A 15,146-nucleotide genomic window follows, 5' to 3' on the forward strand; every position below is an offset into this window, starting at 1 on the left:
TGCTGTTTTTTAAAACCCGACTTTCTTTCAAGTGTATGTAATGGTGACAAGATTCTGACCCTCTTGTTACTCCTGAAAAAGACACGGGCTGTTTCCAAAGGACTGCCCGTGGGCCCTCTTGTGAGCTGGTAAGGAACTGCAAAAAACCTTTCCGTAAGAACATTTCCTTGTATGAGTTTCCACTTACCAACCACTGCAATTCTTTATAATGAGTTTGCCTGTTGATTTTTTTTTCCTGCAAGCATACTTATCTATTATCTTAACACTGCGTAAGGTGCTGTGTAACAGAAACTTAATGGTTTGCCCTTAAGTCCTTCATATTTCTATGAAAGCATTATGGGTGCTCAGTAACATTCAACCAAAGAATAGGTAAGAACATAATCTACATCCCAAACGTTTAACATGTTCATAGAATCATAGAATTTCTCATGTGTTAAGTTATACATCAGTCTGTATAGTATAACATATTGTAGTTAACAGCATTCAACAAATATATACACATACATAAATGTACACATATACACACAATTTTCTTTACAAAATGCACATCACAACTGAATGTATTGAGTTACCAGTCCAGAATCATGTCTGCTTTACTCCACACATACTTTCCTCCTCGTTTCAGGAACATCTTTTCATCAAATCCACTGAATTTTATTGCTGCTTCTACACCTATGTCCAGGATAGACTTGGAAGGTTCTTTCCGTCCATTTCTACAGTTTAGAAAACGCATCTGGAAAATCAGCATGAAATAGGTTAGAAAGTTAATTTGTAAAAGCTTAATTTTTCTACAGAATTAATCACTGCAATCTCACAACAGCCTTCGTAATCATATGAAGAGTATCACTGTAGTCCTCGGATGGCTTAGAGGCTCAGTTAGATACAGTGATATACATTAGCAGGAATTAACCCATACCCCAAATCCTGAAGATTTAATGTTTTTCTTTGACTACATGTAAAATAAGTGGACTCTTTGGAACTTAGCTTTCAGGACAAGCTCTGTATTTTTAAATTACTGGAAAGCAGCAATGTCACATCTATATTTCAAGATTTTCAAGAAGATGTGTGCAAGCTAATTGCAATTCCTCCTTAGGTCATAATTATACTCAATCATCAGTGTGTTTAAGAGTAAGAAATTACACTTGTTACTAGCACTATATGGTAAAAAATATTTTATGGAATACACAGAAAAAAATCAAATTGGCTCTCACTGTTGTACATATAGGCATATATTAGCATGCAAATATCAAGAGTAAAACAAAGACTTACGTATTCATCCAAAATGAGGTATGAATCTCTCATCTATAATAGATCAAAATAAAAAATTAATATGCAAATGTAAATTTCTCTCTCATGTAAGGCAAAAACAAGACAAACAAATTATTATTTCAAAGTCTTTGAACCACAGCAGTGTCTTCCCATGGATTTCAGTGAACCTGGATCAAATTTACAGGAGCACGTGACAGGATTATTGCTATGACTTATCACATGTACAAACCACAAATCATTGGAATATGGCGCCAAATTTAAATGTGGATTTTGAAACGTATAAGGGTGCTCTAAATAATGTACAACTTTGCTGATAATTCAAGGTGAGCAAAAATTACACTGTTTTGCATACTGGAATGATTGAGTCATTTGACAAACAAATGACATGACTATTTAATCAGGGCTGTTTAATTAACACCTCAGCAGACAAAGATGTCAGTGGTAATCTCCCAGAAAAAGCTCTCAGGTCTGCATAACGAAATAAGCCAAGAAATAAGACACACTTAATGAGCTAAATGGTCACCTCCTGGGTAACTCCTACTTGTCTGTCCACCATCACCCCCAAGAAAAAATTACCGTTATAAGTGAAAGGAGAACCAAGATTACAAATTGCCTTTACTACAGTATTGAACCTTATCAGACTCCTAGGGAAGGAATATCCAATTCTACAGGTGTAAAGAGTTCACAGCTCAACTATGGAAAATTCCATTTCTACTCTTTTTGCGTTGATACTTTTTATGTCCATGTAATTCAGAGGGCCACACAGCACTGTGACAGGAATCCCACTGGCATCCATAGGATTGAGATCAATGAGTTTTAACTATTTTGTGCTCATTAAGCTTCAAAGAAAGTAAAATATCTTGGTTTCCACCATAAAAAAAACAGATGCTGACTAAATTTCACTGTAGCTCTTCTAACCCAGTACTAATAAGAGGAAGTTCTAATTACCACAGCACCTAACTAGTTCTTAACTATCTTTCAAGCTAGTCACAGAATAGTTATGAAAGGGCAGTCTCAGTTTTACCTTCTGATTAGATTCAGGTACCAAACAGGGGATATCTCTGTGGCGTTCCAAGAATTGATCGAAGTCTTCATCACTGACAACAAATTTTTCTGCTTCTCTCAGAGCATCTTCCCCACTGTTCTCTCCTTCAATGAGCAGGCACTGGAACACCTAAAGACAAAACACTCCATGGTAGGATTTTATGACTTTACAAGCCTCAAGGATAAAACAGTACAAAAGCCTTCAGTAGCCTTGGTAGCAATATCTTTAATTTTTTCTGTCAGTGGAGCCACATTGGTAGAAACTGTGATTAAGTGAATTCTATACAAAGGATTTAGAAATTAACGTTGCATAGTTCTTAATGTAATTACACTGTCATGGTTCCTGATTAGATTTCTACTCAAATCTTAACTGCCCTGGTCTTAATGAGGGCTCTGATAATCACAGCCAAAAACAAACTTCTGACTGAACCTTAATTAGTATGGTTATATTGAAAATGTTGGTAAGTGCTATGTGGCATGCAGACTATCAAGTCAATCTGGGTTCATGTTTTAACTTGATAGGTTCATATGTTCATAGGTTCATAAGGTTGGAAAGGACCTACAAGATCATCTAGTCCAACCATCCTCCTATCACTATCCCTACCCAACTACTAAATCAAATCCCTTAGCACCTCATCTAAACAGCGCTAGGAATGGTGCCTCAACCACCTCCCTAGGCAGGCCATTCCATAAATAGAGAACTGTAAGTTTAGCTACATTCAGATAACAACCAAGAAACATAGAGAAGATACCCCTAGAAGCATGGAAGTTTGTCTACTTAATGAACTCATACAGACCAAGTCCACAAATATATTCAAAATAGACACTGGGGTTAAAAAGATCTCTTTGCTATCAGCAAACTCAGAAACCCCAGTAAGAAAACAACCCAGGAAGCTTGATAGAATGTTAAAATGTATGTCATTATGTCATGTTTTCTTTATGCTCCTTTAATAACACGATTTTGCCCACAGTGATTTTTCTTCAGAAAAAAACAAGCAAACAAACAAAAAAACATGCATGTACACCTATTTCCATGAAGCAAATAGAATTACAGAATCACAGAATAATGATTATGAGGCAAGTTGTCTTCTAGCTGTGAGTCACATTATCTGTACCCATATTTAAACCGATTACATAATGTATCAATTAAAACAGTACTAGTAGTAACATATGCACATTGTTGACTAATACTCTGTAACAGAACATTAATGTATAAAGTTCTATACTACTAATTATATATCATGATACACTAACTTCTTTTCATATTTTTTTCATGATGCATTTTCAAATATTAAAGACATTCTGTCTTATTTTTAAAATCATTAAAAAAATAGATTTACATACGGTGAAATAGTACTTTCAAGTTAAATATCACAACAGAGAAGATTCTTGACATATTGAGCTCTGTCTAAGTGCAGAATGAGAGACAATCCATCTCAACAGTGTGTAGCACTGACAAGATGTCCTCTAATACCACCCCAAAGCTGGAGCTGGATGTCTGGCCAGGCCATTAGTGTTCCAAAGAATTCCAGAACCTCATTCTATTATCAGTTTTCTCTGAAGGGTGACCAAGAGTTTACACTACTTTCTTACCTTCCAGCGCACAGGGTTGAGTGCCTTGATCTGCTCATTCATATCTTCCTCAACATTAAATCTGTTGATCACAGAGTTTATTTTGAAGGCAACAGCATATTCTCGGCACCACTGCCTCAGTTTATGCAGGTTTTCCACATGGTTCTTCTTTCCTTGGCCACGGCCAATTAAAACGTTGATTTCCTCATTAAAACTATCACATGAAATTGCCAGAATGTCTAAATATTCACCTGAAAACAAGTTTCAAAAATCAATGAACAGTCTGTTTTTGGTTTTTCTTTTTTGTTTGGTTTGTTTGTTTGTTTTTTGTCTGGAAATTGCTGCAGTGTGCCTAGTTTCACTTCCTCATGATCTGTCACCGAGCATCATCCAACTAGAGTACTGTGAAATCACTGCATCAACCACAAAAGCCACAGCAGTGTCATCTTCAAAAGGCACTCCACCCGTCTAGCATTAGAGACAGGCTGAGCTATTCTTTTATTATGCTATTATACCAGGGAGGCAATAGAAATGTCTGCATATGTTCAGAATGTGTAATTAACAGTATTTCACTGGAAGTTACTCTCGGTTCACAGGTACTGTAATCATAGAATCATTAAGGTTGGAAAAGGCCACTCAGATCACCTGGTCCAAACATCAACCCACTCCCAACATTCCCACTAACCATGTCCCTCAACACCACATCTCCACATTTCTTGAGCGCTTCCAGGGACAGTGATTTCATCATCTCCCTGGGCAGCCCGTTTCAGTACCTCACCACTCTTTCTAAGAATAAATTTTTCCCACTATCCAACTGGAAGATGAACTACTAAGAAGCTGTATTCTGGCATCCTTCCAGGAGGCTGCCCCACTTTGTCTCCCAAACCCCATCAGCACTTGTTTGGCACAGTGAACTTTTCTTACCATACTTCTTGAACCACCATTCTCTGATCAGGCTGCCATTGCTCACAATGCTGACACTCGACAGCTTCAGCTCTTCCTTGCAGAACCGGACCAGCTGGCCTACAAATTCACCTCTGTCCTGAAGAAATGGTTCTCCTCCTGAGAAATTTATTTTCTCCATTCCTAGAAAAGGACCAGAGAATGATGCTATGAGCCTGTCTGCCTACTGACCACTACTTTCCAACACCCCACTTCTGTGATATTAGGAGGGAACCTGACCATGGCAGTTACAGGATGACAGAATCATAGAGTCATGTGAGCTGGAAAGAACCTTCAAAGGCCATCTAGTCCAACTCCCCTGCAATGAACAGGAACACCTACAGCTAGATCAAGTTGTTCAAATTCCCATCCAGCCTGACCTTGAATGTCTCTGAGCATCTATCGCATCTCTGGTCAGCTCATCAGTGCCACACCATCCTTACAGTAAAAAACTTTTTCCTTATATCCAGTCTAAATTTCCCCTCTTTTAGTTTGAAACCATTCCCCCTCGTCCTATCAGAACATATCCCGTTAAAGAGTCTGACTTCTTCAAAAACATTTGGTTCTCCTTGTGGCTCCCATGCATCCCTCACCCTTCCTCTCCCTGTGGCCCCCAGACTCACCCGCCTCCTTGAGCATTGTCAGCCCCCGCTTGGCTTCCTCCAGGGGCAGCACGAAGGAAGTCTTGGCCGTGTGGAAGCAGAAACCGCACTTGTAGTTGCACTGCCTGGTGAAGTGGTAATTGACGCTGGTGGGCGTCGGGACCGCCTCGTCCTGGTCCTCCCGGGGTGCCGCAGGGGTGTCAGGGCTGCAGTCCGACCTCCTTCTCCAGGGGGGCAGGGGCAGAACGAGGGGTGCCAGCCCCCAGCACAGCGCGCTCAGCCGCCCGCATAGCGCTGTCAGCACCGCCCGCGCCAGGGCCAGCGGCAGGTGGCTCAGCACGCCTAGCATCATGGCTTGGCACGGCACGGCACGGCACGGCACGGCACGGCACGGCACGGCTCGGATCTCACGCCGTAGCGAGGAGCCCGACTCTCCGCATTTAAAGAGCAGCGGCACGGCCCGCCCCACCCGTCGCCGCACGGGGAAACGTCGGGTTTCGCTTTCCCTTCTCGCGGAGAAGAAATTTGGCACCGAGCCCGCCCCCCTCTCGAGGTGTGACTCGCGATGTGGACGTGGTCACTGCCGTAGGGCCGAGCATTTCCAGCACCTGAAGGCTCCTACTGAGTGTGGGCTGCATGGCTTCGGTTCTTGCAGTGGAAAACGGTGAGGCAAGGCGACAGCTGAGCTTGTGTTCTGCCGAGCGTGGTGCGACCCTGGCACAGGGCAGTTATGACTAGAGCTATGACAGAGCTACCCCATCCCTGGAGGTATTCAGGCCAGACTGGATGGGGCCATCTGTCCCCCCAGCCATGCCCACTGCACAGGATTGGAACTAGATGATCTTAAGGTCCCTTCCGGCTCAAGCCATGCTATGATCCTGATTCATTCACCTGAAACTGACCTACTGGCCCACCAATGGCTGGACCATAACAGATGGGGCTTCAGCTTTCCCCCTAGGCCAGTGTGAAGGTTCTCTATCAGCCATCCTTTCTGGACCCATGCTATCACAGTGGAAAGAGAACCTTCCTGCTGTACCTGGCCTTCGTAACACCACCTTTCAAATGTGTTGTTGCAGTATGACAGGAAACATCTCAGATCCTGAGGGTTTCCAAAATTGCCTCAGAGTTTATCAGCAGACTGTTTCAATGAGTTGCCTGCATGAGAACTGATCCATGTGCCGTTCCAGCTCCTTCAAGCTTGTGTAAGACTCAAGGTTATGATGAAAACAGGCTTTTCTGGTATCCTCAGTTCCTCCCTCACTTAAACAGTTGCCTCTGCTTCATGTTAGGAACTTTCTGCCATGATGTATCTTCTCTAGAACAATTACTTTCTCACCTAATTTCTAACTTTTATTCATGTCATGTTGAGCCAGTTCAGCTACAGGGAGCACAACTGTCTCCCTTCCTTGAGTTGAACATCACCTGTGGGTAAAAATCAGGGACTGGACAAAGGACATCTGTGCATTGGGGTCTGTTTCAGGATATCTGGCCACAGGGAGCCTGTTGATGAGGCCTTTTTGTTTCTACTACAAGAAGCATAATGCTTGCAGGCTCTTGTGACATTTTTAATTTAGATTAGATGTTAGGGGGACATTTTTCACTCAAAGGGCACTGAGGCCCTGGCACAGCTGCCCAGAAAAGCTGTCAGTGTCCCATCCCTGGAGGGACTCAAGGCTGGGCTGGGTGGGTTACTCCCACTGGGGGGTAACCAGTTCACAGCAGGGAGATTGGAACTGAATGATCTTTGAAGTCCTTTCCAACCCAAGCCATTCTGTGATTCTGCAATCTGGAAATGCTTGTGGTAGGTAGGCACAAGGTCTTAAAGACTTCCAATAGTGTGTCTCTTACAGCAAAATGAGGCTCAAATATGTAATTTCCAAAATCAACATTTTTAAATACTAATACTAATACTAATACTGCCTTTTTTTCCTAGAAGAGCAGAACTTGATAATAATGATCTGGGAAGAACATTGCTTTTCACATAGTTAGCACATTTGCTCTTCAACATCATTTTCTGTTATACAAAAGACAAAATGATAAAGGTTCAGTTGAAGAAACTGAAGAATGTTAGTGTAAGTTAATTCCAAAACAGATTTATACTCTCTACATTGATTCTAAACACTTAGATCTGTATTGGAGAAAAAAAGCAAGGTAACTCCATTCTCCTGTTTTTACCTGTCTATTTATGTATAATTTGGTGTGAAGCAGCTGAAATCTTGCACAAAGTTACTTGTAGGTAGTTAGCAAGTAGAGCAGAAAGTCACACACATAAGTGATCTTTTAAACATACTATTAAAAGGAAATAGAGCACCAGCTGTTTGGCTCAGGAATGCCTGTAAACAGGGTCAGATCAGTGTGGTGGGAGGGGAAAGTGGAAAATGGAAAATGAAAGTAAACATTCAGTCACTGGGGAAAGGTAGCAGTGCATTCAGGAAACAAGCAAAACAGACAAGCAAGGAAACAGAGAACTCAATGAGATCTTCAATAAAATCTTGGCTGCGAGACAGTTGGACCTCAAAGAGCTGAATGAACAAAAATGTAGCAGATAAAGTTCAGTGGAGAGAAATGTAATACAGTACACATATGAAAAAATAATCAAAACAATATTTGCATAATGATGAGGTCAGTAGTTGCACTTACATCTATGGAAAGCCATCTCAGAGTGCAGTTACTCTCCTGAAACCATTGGCGCTGTGGGAGGCAGCAGCTAAAAAAGCCAACAAAATCTTTGTACCAAGTATTGAGAATAAGAGAGATGGCATTAATTTGCAAATTGTGCACAGAGAGCTTTACCTGGAGAAGTGGTACACTTCTGGTCCCCACATCTTTGCAGGACCTCATGGTGTAAAAGATGTTCTTAGAGCCAAATGACCAAGGGGACTGAGCAGCATGCAGGGCTCTCACTTCTACATGACAAACCTGAGGGGGAAATCTGAGTCAGCTTCACAAAATCGTGAAGGTGGTAAATAAGCTGAGTGTTGAACAGTTATTTACAGAATTAACCAGGAATGTTATTAGTTGGGGGCACTTATTGAAGGAAGTAGGAAATGATTTTTAAGTTCAAGCTCCTGAGGAATCTCTTGCAGAGTGTATTCTCTGTTGTATTCTTACATTTACTCAGCTATGTGGGACCACACCCCAAGTACTGTGTTCACTTTTGGGCCTCTTACTGCAAGAAAGACATGAAGGCCCTGGAGTGTGTTCAGAGAATGGCAACAAAGCTGTGAGGGATCTGGAGCACAAGTCTATGGGGGAGAGGATGAGGCAGCTGGGATTGTTCAGCATGAAGAAGAGGAGGTTCAGGGCAGACCTTATCACTCTTTACAGCTATCTGAAAAGAGGTTGTGGTAAGTTGGGGATTGGTCTCTTCTCCCATGTACCTAGTGATAGGATGAGAAAGAATTGCCTCAAGTTGTGCCAGAGAAGGTTCAGTTTCAATATTAGGACGAATTTCTTCTCAGAAGAAATGGTCAGGCATTGGCACAGGCTGCCTATGGAGGTGGTGGGGTCACCTTCCCTGGAGGTGCTCAAAAAATGTGGAGCTGTAGCACAAGGGATATGATTAGTGGGCATTGTGGGGAATTAAATGATCTTAGTGATGTTTTCCAACCTTAACTATCCTATTCTAGGATTCTATGCTATTCAGAAGTCAACTTGGGTATCTCCAAGGTGCAGTTTTCCAGCTATTTAAAGGGCAAAACGGGACTGCTGTAGGTTCTATTTTACAAGATAAATATTTCAAAAACACAAAATCTACATTTTGGACAGCGTCGCTCACAGCAGCTGTCAAGAATCGCGGAATCACACAACGTCCTGAGTTGGAAGAGACCCACGAGGATCATTAACACCGAACCCCAAAATTAAACCCTATGCTTGGGGGCGGTGTCCAAACACTCCTTGAACTCTGGCTCTCGGAGCCGTGCCCTCTGCCCTGAGCAGCCTGTGCCATGCTCACTGCCCTCTGGGGCAGAGCCTTCTCTAGCTCCCACCTGACCTTCCCTCGATTCAGCTCTATGTCTTTCTCTCTGCTTCTATCACTGGTTATCAGAGCGAGATCAGAAACATAAACAAATAATAATAAAAAAAAACTATCGATATCTTCTTCCCACTTTCGCTTCCTAGCCCGCACGGAGCTGGCAGCACTCCTGCAATCCTCCAACCGAGAAGAGGCGGAGCAGAAAACCCTTGCCCCAGAAACGCTTTTCCTCACGCAACAGTTAGTTTCGATTCTCGCCGGCTCCTCGACCGCCCGCCTCTCTCTGCTCCCGCCCCGGTGCGGCAGCGGCAGCGGGCGGCGATGCTGTGGGGCTGCAACGCGGGGCCGCCGGGCCCCCTCCTCCGCTCCCTGCCCGCCGCCAAGCCCGCCGTCCGCCGCCGCCTGCGGGAGGTGAGCGCCCGGGGGACCGCTCCGTTCCGTGGGGTCTGCAGGGCGGGTGCGAAGGTTTAATTCTCTCCCTCAGTGCGCGGCGCGGATCCCGGAGGCCGGAGCGGTGCTGGATATCCTGGAGAAGTGCCCCGAGAGTCAGCGGAAGGGAGAGTTTCCCGTCGTGGTGTTTGAGGGCTTGGATGCCACAGGTAGGAGCGTGGTGTGGGTGGAGCGCGGTAAGGTTTGCTGGGAGGAGTAACCGCTATGACTTTGAGATACACTTGAGGCTTAAAAAGTCGTAAAAACAAATTAAGCTCAAAAATTCAGAAAATCCTACAGACTCAAGTATAATTATTCATTATAAATACCAATCTACCTTCTCTCATTTGCTGATTTTCATTCTACGGTTGAATTCATTATCTGTATAAATGAAGAAACACAAAGTGTGGTATGTTGGAAATTGTATTTCATGTGCAGATTATGACACATATTTTTGCTGGTGAGTAAACTCATCTACTGGAGCTAAAGTAGTGGTGGGCTGGGAAACTGGCAGCAGTTTGTTTCAGGAACGAGTGTGAGTTGCTTCTGCCTAACTTTGTTTTCTGTATTTTTTGTCAAATAGAACTGAAAATCGCTTCTAAAGAGCAAGTATTGATTGATAGTATCCACACAGATTGTCACACAGAAAAATAGTGTAAATGGATAAAGAGAAATTGGGATTCATGATGTGTTTAAAGGAGTGAGTCTGGAGAAATGGTGGGAGGGAAGAGAAGGAGATCCAGAGAGCTGGAAGTGGAGTAATTAATGACCTTTGAGTCAGGCTCATAAGCACTTTCCACTGAAAACATTATCACAAGGTACTCACTGGTGTCAGAACAAGTACTCCAAGTAAAAATAAAGTAAAAGCACTTTTTAATTTTTTTTAAATTCAGCTGTATCTGAAGTGATATATAACAAATGTTTCCTTTTGTTAATGAAATGCAGGCAAAACCACAGTAACACAGTCAGTTAAGGATGCCCTGGGCGCCATCCTGTTAAGGTCTCCACCAGCTTGCATCAGCCAGTGGAGGACAATATTTGATGAAGAGCCAACACCTATTAGAAGGGCATTTTATTCTGCAGGCAACTACATCCTTGCTTCAGAAATAGCGAAAGCATCCACTCAGGCACCTGTGATTGTGGACAGGTTTGTATATTTAAGAAGTCTTCTTACATCAGTACCTTCATCTGGTTGCTCAGTGGAAAGAATGGAAAAGAAAGGAAAGAAAAAAAAGGAAAGGGCAGGGAAGAAAAAGAAATAGGAAAAGGGAAGGGAAGGGAAAAGGAGGGAAAATAGAGGAAAAGAGAAGAAGAGTTGCAAGGGACCTTAAGGGATCATTGAGTCCAACTGCCACTTCAAGTTAAAGCCTACCAAATGTTAAAGCACATTACTGAGAGCATCTTCCAAATGCCTATAGAACACTGGCAGGCATGAGGCATCACCCACCTCTCTTAATAAAGGAAGTTTATATGTACTTTGAAACCCCAAGCTTGTTTCAACAGATATACTACAACCTCCTCCCCTCCCATTGCCCAGAATTTGTTTGGATATCTGTGAGTATCTGTTTTTAACCAGTCTTAAAAACTTGGAAGTGTGTACAGTGTAGTACCTCATAGTGGTGAGAATGTTAATTGCAAGTGAAATGGGTAACCATTAATAAAGATCATTTTCATTAACATATGGTTGAAGGCCACATCTTGCTGCATAGAGTGGTATAGAAATCACAGAAAATAATCTGGTTATTGGATTTGGAAATATTACACTACACTCTCCTTTTGGTTCTTCTCATTATAGGAGAAGACTTTATTTTGATAGGAGCATCTGGAACATTTTACCTAATATGTAGCTTCTACCATATCTTTTAAATCATAATTTCCAATGATTGTCTGTTGTGGAGTAGTTTAGCAATTCTGGATGGTACAGAATTATTCTTTAGATTTGCCTTCAAACTGCCAGTGTAAACTACCTAGTCATTCTTTCACTTATGGTTATCAAAGAGTCAGCAGCATAGAATCATTTGTGTTAGAAGGGATGCTTAAAGGTCTTCTCATCCAACTCTCCTGCAGTGAACACCTACAGCTAGATCAGGTTGCTCAGAGCCCCTTCATCCTGACTTTCAGTTTCTCCAAGGACGAGGCATCCACCACCTCTCCTGGCAACCTGTTATGTTGACACTTGCCTCGTATGTTATTGAACAATTTGTGTCTATTCTAAAATGTCTTTCTGTCCATTCTGTATTTCACTGTCAGGTACTGGCACAGCACGGCTGCTTATACAATAGCCACTGAAACAGATGGGAACATCCAGAATCTTCCACCAGATCACGATGCAGTGTATAAGTGGCCTGAAGACCTGCTCAAACCTGATCTTGTTCTTCTCCTAACTGTCAGCCCTGAGGAGCGAGCCCGGAGGCTTGAGGGTCGAGGGCTAGAGAAAACAAAAGAAGAGGCTGAGCTGGAAGCTAACAGCTTGTTTCGCCAAAGGTATAATTTAATGAAGGGTAAGAGGAGGGAGGCAGACTTGATTCCTGTGGAATCAGTAACAGAATGTCCTGCTTATGTTACTGGGACAAGGATTCCTGTATCTCTACATCTTTTTTTTTTTTTTTTTTGAAAAGATTCAAAGCTGATGAGGATGGTAAATTTTGTCATTTCTAATTAAACATGTTTGAAAGCTACAGGTGAATAATTTCAGTCTCCCATGTAGTCGAAACAGTCTGTGCAGCCTTCAGTGTGATTCAGCTGAGCATGTGTTAGGAGCCCAGTAATCTGACCATAAACATGCAGAGTCATCTAAGGTGTTCTGCGGCATCTTCAAGAGGCTGGCAGATATGACACACAGCCTGTGGAACCTTTCTGGGTCAGCAACTGGAAAATAAATGAAATAGGCTATGTCACCTCAAGCAGCACTTGGTACATGCATTTAGGCATCTGAATTGCACCCTAGATATCCTACTTCAAGGTGAGCTGAATTGCTGTCTAGGCAATACCAAATGTACTGATGACGTTATCATTTTCTGCAGTGGGAGCTTGCATAACTAGACCTCATGTAAGTACCTCCACATTGACACCTGGGTGTAGTTGTCCACATGCATAAATCTCAAAGCTGAAACTTACCTCTGGAGTTTTAGCATTTATAGAGTTGACACATTTTAAAAAATGTATTGCTTGATTTTGGCAGAAGCTCATTGCAGACATGCAGTTCACACAAGGATGAGTGAACTGTGAGAAAATTATGCCATTTAAGAATCTTCCATGTTTTAATTCTGTTTCTCCTTGTTTCCTCCAGAAAGCTGTTGGTTATCAATTATGTCAGCCTGGATGTGAGAACATTCAGAGTCTTGCTTGATTCATCTTAGGACTTGCAGCCTGAATGTTAGACATTATTAAATCTTGTGAGAGTGGAGAAAATGATATTCACATCTCCATTCACATCCTCAGAGACTAGATGAGACAGAGTTCCACTTTATGAGAAAACTTCTATTCTGCCTAGGCACTGAGGTTTTTGTCCCGTATTTCATGCTAGTATTCATCTAGTTAGCAAAGCTAATCAGAAGAAAGAGTTAAACAGTGTGTGAACTCTAATCTTTCTCCAGTTCTCTATTGACTCCAAGCTGAGATCAGTCAGTGAGCACACAGCCATGTTGAATAGTTCAGAGGCACATTGATGGACTCCAGATAAATTAACTCAGGTGTTAAAAGCAGGTTGCTCACTGTATGGCTGTACTAGAGAGTTTCTAGAGCTAAGCCATAAAGAAAGAAATACATCAGTGTCATGCCATGTGAATATTGATATGGGCCTGGCAATCACTGTCAAGGAAACTATGCATTCTGAGGTTTTCCCAATGGTTTCACAGAATCACAGAATTGTAGGGGTTGGAAGGGACCTCTAGAGATCATGGAGATCAACCCCCTGCCAAAGCAGCTCCCTAGCCCAGGTTGCACAGGTAGGCGTCCAGGCGGGTCCAGAACGTCTCCAGAGAAGGAGACTCCACCACCTCTCTGTGCAGCCTGTTTTTTGTAACTCTTTGCAGTTGATTTCATACTTAGCTTTGTATTATTTTTTTTTTCCATTGTCTCTGCAGTACTTTGGCAAGTACTTTCTTCTGAGACCAATGACTAATGCCATTTCACATCCCAGCACTTTTCTTTTATTTCTCTTGTTTTGTTTTAAAATAGAATCGAAGAGTCGTACAGAAGGATGGTGAATCCTGCATGCCAAGAGGTTGATGCCAGTCCTTCCAAGGAAGAGGTTTTCAAGACAGTGCTGCAACTAATTAAAAAGCACTGTGCCTTGTGAAAACAACTTATTTTTATCAGCACTTAAAAGATGCTTTTTATTGCCCCTTTATTTCTGCTAGCTCAAAGTGCACTGTGATGTGCTTTTTTTTTCCTTTTTTTTTATTCCCTAGAAGAACCTTTTATTTCTTCTGCCAATAGCGATCTGGTCAGGTTATCAGTTTCACTGATGTCTACTGCATTTTTATATGTGAAACAAAGTAGCACTCACACGCTGTTCAGCACTCCTGATAAAGCCACAAACCTACCACAGTCTTACATGAAGTACCTGAGAGTGCTCTCTGACACTTGGACATTTCAAGATGCTGTCAGGTTGTATCATCACCATGATGAGAACTTGTTCCTGCCTTCGCTACATACCAGAATTCACTGATTGCAGCAGGAGCATGAGATGTGCAAGGAGAGGATGAATTGTAAGCAATAAGATGATCATAACATGTAGGAGCAGCCCAGTGTTGCTTATTGGGATAGAGGATGAGCTGCTGTGGTGAGCATCCTATAAGAAATGTCTTGTAAATATGGCCTAGTAAGTACCTGGGACTCTAAGGAATACAGTCCATGCCTGTCAACATACACACATGAAATGTTAATTCATTTTGGAGAGAAAAATCAGGACGTGACTTGTTAGAAGCAGAGACCTGAGAAGAACATGAGATAGAAAACATTGGTTAAATTATTGTTAAAATGTCTTTCTGCAGAGTATTTTCTCTATCCTATAGGTTTGCTAATGTAAGTTTTTGTTCTTTTGAGAGAATATTAAATGACAAAATGCAGAGAACTGAAGCAATGAGAATGATGGTACTCCATTTTTAGTTGTAGGCTTCTTTCCCAGATGTTGAATATAAAAGCAGGCTATCAGCAAGACTTCAGCTCTGCAAAGGCTTATTCTCATGTATGTTTGTTTCACTGTTACTCAAAACTATAAAACAAAACATATGGATAAGCCTTTGGGGGTGTCAGAAGTAAACTGCAGTTCCAGAAACAAACACTAATAAAATGCAGTTTGATTTAAA

At 42.1% G+C, this 15,146-nt stretch overlaps 2 protein-coding genes across 2 annotated transcripts; one reads left to right on the plus strand and one right to left on the minus strand.

Moving 5' to 3' along the window:
• Window positions 1-417: 417 nt before the first annotated feature.
• RSAD2 (radical S-adenosyl methionine domain containing 2) lies at window positions 418-5,825 on the minus strand. The gene is made up of 6 exons (XM_065731141.1): window positions 5,451-5,825; window positions 4,810-4,971; window positions 3,907-4,136; window positions 2,294-2,443; window positions 1,270-1,302; window positions 418-733 (listed from the first exon to the last, which is right to left on the minus strand). The coding sequence occupies exons 1-6, from the start codon at window positions 5,779-5,781 to the stop codon at window positions 569-571; spliced, it is 1,071 nt and encodes a 356-aa protein (XP_065587213.1). The 5' UTR covers window positions 5,782-5,825; the 3' UTR covers window positions 418-568.
• On the plus strand, window positions 5,780-15,128 carry CMPK2 (cytidine/uridine monophosphate kinase 2). The gene is made up of 6 exons (XM_065731089.1): window positions 5,780-6,093; window positions 9,552-9,816; window positions 9,890-10,004; window positions 10,780-10,981; window positions 12,085-12,318; window positions 14,014-15,128. Exons 1-6 carry the CDS (start codon window positions 5,780-5,782, stop codon window positions 14,132-14,134), a joined length of 1,251 nt encoding a protein of 416 aa, XP_065587161.1. The 3' UTR covers window positions 14,135-15,128.
• Window positions 15,129-15,146: the final 18 nt, after the last annotated feature.

Source organism: Cyrtonyx montezumae, unplaced genomic scaffold (assembly GCF_038088225.1).
Source record: "Cyrtonyx montezumae isolate F1298 unplaced genomic scaffold, pur_monq_1.0 scaffold_13, whole genome shotgun sequence".
Lineage (NCBI taxonomy): Eukaryota > Metazoa > Chordata > Aves > Galliformes > Odontophoridae > Cyrtonyx > Cyrtonyx montezumae.